This window comes from Sinocyclocheilus anshuiensis, unplaced genomic scaffold (genome assembly GCF_001515605.1).
Source record: "Sinocyclocheilus anshuiensis isolate Anshui unplaced genomic scaffold, SAMN03320099.WGS_v1.1 scaffold1455, whole genome shotgun sequence".
NCBI classification, from domain to species: Eukaryota; Metazoa; Chordata; class Actinopteri; order Cypriniformes; family Cyprinidae; genus Sinocyclocheilus; species Sinocyclocheilus anshuiensis.
In genome coordinates this window covers 440,365-444,166 of record NW_015541012.1, presented here as the reverse complement: position 1 = coordinate 444,166, position 3,802 = coordinate 440,365, and the positions used below count along the sequence as shown (strand labels likewise).

General features: G+C 35.1%; 1 protein-coding gene across 1 annotated transcript in view; it reads left to right on the top strand.

The window, feature by feature from the left end:
• LOC107690430 (PHD finger protein 12-like) overlaps nt 1-3,802 on the top strand; it is a 13,038-nt gene that overhangs the window by 2,505 nt on the left and 6,731 nt on the right. Inside the window, exon 3 of the mRNA XM_016488764.1 lies at nt 2,758-2,830. Within this exon, the coding sequence (XP_016344250.1) occupies nt 2,758-2,830 (73 nt within the window). The remainder of the gene's footprint in view (nt 1-2,757; nt 2,831-3,802) is intronic.

Here is a 3,802-nt window from a genome sequence, read left to right as displayed (position 1 = left end):
TATATATATATATATATATATTTATACAACAGTTCGTTCTGGTTCTCAAATCTGATTGGTTGAGAACCGTGAGATATTGTACTGGTATCGCTACAGGAACACCCTTTCACAATTTTGTATCACTCCGCTTGTTCTAGCCGGGTCTATGTGTTTTTATAATTATTCGCTGAGCTAATCGTAGAGTACGTTAGTTAATATAAGAAACGTCTAGTTTCGCGGTCTCTCTCTTTCTCATTTGGATGCACGTCTTGCCGCATTGTTTCTCTCTTATAATCTCATTATTTCTCACTAATAACCTAACTGAAGCAGCACATGCCCTTGATACGAATTCTAAAAGTGACGTATGTTTAACTGTCAACTTGAGCTTTGAATCCGTGGCGGAAGGAAGTAGTTCCGCACAAAAGAGGGTTTTATTTATTAAATGTTGTTTCTTGTTTAATTACACACATGTTCCGTCGAACTGTTGTATAAACGCAATATCGCTTTCGTACTCGAGTGATATTGCTCATATACACACACACATAATAATTATACACAGTACACGCATATATAATGTGTAAACAAAAACATTTATTAATCCTTTGACAGCACTAAATTTATTCCTTTGCCAAAGTTGAATTTTCAACAGCAATTACTCTAGTCTTCAGTGTCACACGAACGATTCTTCAGAAATCATTCTAATATGCTCAAGAAACATTTCCTATTATCATTGTTTAAAACAATTGTGCTGCTTAATATTACTGCCACTTTTGTCACAGACGCACGCTACAGTCAGTTTGACAGTTGTCCCATGTAGAAACATAACGCTGAAAACTTGTCACACATAATGTAGATTTCATGATTACTAACATTGCACTACTATTGTTTTTGTGCACATGACACATTTTCCTCATCCAACAACAAAGACAACAAAAATCGCCTAGAAATGGGCATTTAAAAAGTTTTTTTTTTTTTCACTATACTGCTTAGCTCCTGACAGCCTGAGCTTGAAATAAAGTCTTAATGCACCTAAGAACAAAAAAAATCCCCTACAGGTTGTTTTCTGTATAGTTATCCTCATCATTTCTCTCACTCTGAAGCCACAGCTGGGTCCTGTAGTTTATCATAGGGGCTTTGTTTGGATGGAATCACTCCTGCCTCATTTCATTTGATGGCGGTTTAATCCAAACTCCTTGTTTTTACTGCTGTTGTCCTAGGCCTGGGCGATAAAACGGTATCGATATTTATCGACGGTACACCTTCTTCGATATCGATATTAAAAATGTTCGATATAGGCACACATACTATGAGTGACGCAGACAGCAAACACGAACACATGCTGAAATTAGTGCTGTGCCTGCTTGTGATGAGGAGATTGTGAATAAAGAATGAATATTAGTCTAATTTAAAATAAACATTTGCATTTGAATGTTAGGTGTGCATCAGGGAGCGTCATCAGTGGCGCGCGAGATGCGGTGATGATGTAAGTGACGTTGTTGCATTTTAATGTTTTGTTAGTCTAGCCCACGAGACGCGCTGCTGCTGCGTTATTCATTCAAAATATTAGAGAGATATAGAAGCTCAATGCGGAGAAGATCTTGATTAGGTTAAAACCGAAACCAAGCCATTCACACAGAACGCATATTCAGCGCATCTTTTAGACGGACAAATATGACTGCTGCACTCGCAGATGTATAGAAAACCATGCAAAGTTAAAACCGTTTAAACTTTTAGAACTTTTCACGTCACGAATTTGTGGAGGTTTATTGCTTTTCACTGTGTCTCATATGTTTTTAAATGCAGTCTGTGTGAATGGTGCTTCGGCTCTTTGGATTAAGCAATGCATAAATACATGATGCTGTTTTGTTCATAACTGTTTATGCAATTTACGAAATTATATTTGATTTTTATGAGTTAATTTAGATGTAATGCACGTTTTTATAGAGTTACTTCCTTGCGTTGACAATTTAAATGCGCTGCATTATTTTGCTCATTGCACCCTCCTGTGGCCTCGGGAGACAATTAGACCTATACAATAAAGACCTATTTAATCTGCATATAAAACATTAGAAATGACATATTTGTTTAATTTTTATTGTGTTTGATTGTTAAAACAAAAAAATATTTGTTGTTTGTCTCAATAAATTGTTAATTATAAATACAGTGGTTAAATGTAAACTTTTTTTTTCTATTGCTTTTTGCTTTAAAAAAGGTTATAAAAAATGTCAATAATTATCGATACCGAACGATATGAAACATTATATCGTTGATAAATTTTTTAGCTATATCGCCCAGCCCTATGTTGTCCTATGCTGATCACTAAGGGGAAGTAAATGTATTGTTATTCAACAACTCTGTCCTGAGGGGGGATTTGTTCGGATGTACTTCACATTAAATCGATCCAGCCTTTCTCTTGGCTGATGTAATATAAAGCTAGTCTACATTGACTGTATGGCAAAGATGGAAAGAAAGAATGGTATTTATTTACATATTTGTGAAATATATCAATAACATTGCCTCATTTGCACCATGCAACCTAAAGATTGCAAAGAGTCCTTGTGGTTCAGTTTTTAGATTTGGTGAGACCTAGACAGTTTCAGTGTGATTGCAGCATAGTGGTTTTTAGGTTGTTGTTTTTTTTTTTTTTTGCATCTAGCACATGAATAAAACCTGTAAGCTATTTTTCATGCAGAAATGTTTATTTCTACAGAGATGTCAAACGTTTTTAAAATGTGTAAAAAAGCACTATTGTGTTTTGAAACATTTGATTCTTCACAGTAATCCACCTTTGAGCAGAGAGATGCTGCCCCCTGGTGACTGGATGTGTCATCGCTGCAGTGTGCGCAAAAAGGTTGGAAAAGTCATATTTGCCATTGCTGTCTTGTTTTTGGAAACTTAAGTTGTATTGTTCTACTGTTTTTCTATTCAAATTTAAAGGAATAGTCCACCCGAAAATTGGCAGATTATATAATAAAAATACATTTAAAAAAATGCATAAAGGTTTGGAACAACATGAGGATGTGTAAATGATGACAGCATTTTTAATTTTGGGTGAGCTATGCCTTTAATTTCCTGAGAAAGACACTAGATGCATGCCTTCTCCACAAAGGATACAATCCCAGAATGCATTGCTTTAAGCACAATAAAAAAAAAATCAGAGAAATGTTCATTAAACAAACTTACATTTCATTCAGTGTCTAAAACATCGATAAAACTTAAAAATAATTAATTTACTCAACGTGTGCGCTATGATTTTTTGTTATTAGAGTAAAAGATACTTTAATAATGCTTATTAGAGTACCTTTTAGCTTAGCAGCATGTTAACGGTTGCCTTGGCAATAGTGGTTGACCGATATTGTTTTTTTGACTGCCGATGTCTTGGAAGGCATGGTGGCCGATGGCCGATATAATTTTATTTATTTTAATTAATGTTTAAGAAATTGGAAATCATTTGACAATGGATTGAAAAGTAAATGTGTTAAACATACTTATACTTTAGATGACAAAGTATTTTTCACAAATATTTAATAAATAATATAATAAAAAAAGGAAGTCAACACTGTAACCAACAGGGCACTCAGTATTCTGGGACGTTTGTGTGCATTAATCATATTTTTTCAAATAAAGCCTAGGTAACACTCATTTTACATACAGCACACAGTGGAAATGACATGAATATGACAGTGGGCAAATGCATGAAGCGCAGCATAATTTGAAATCACGAGTTTAAAGTTTGTCGGTCGCGCGTCTCCAGTGAAGCTGAACTCTCCACCTGTCCGCATTCAATTTCCACGGAACGACCGTCAAGCAGAGAACACCCGAT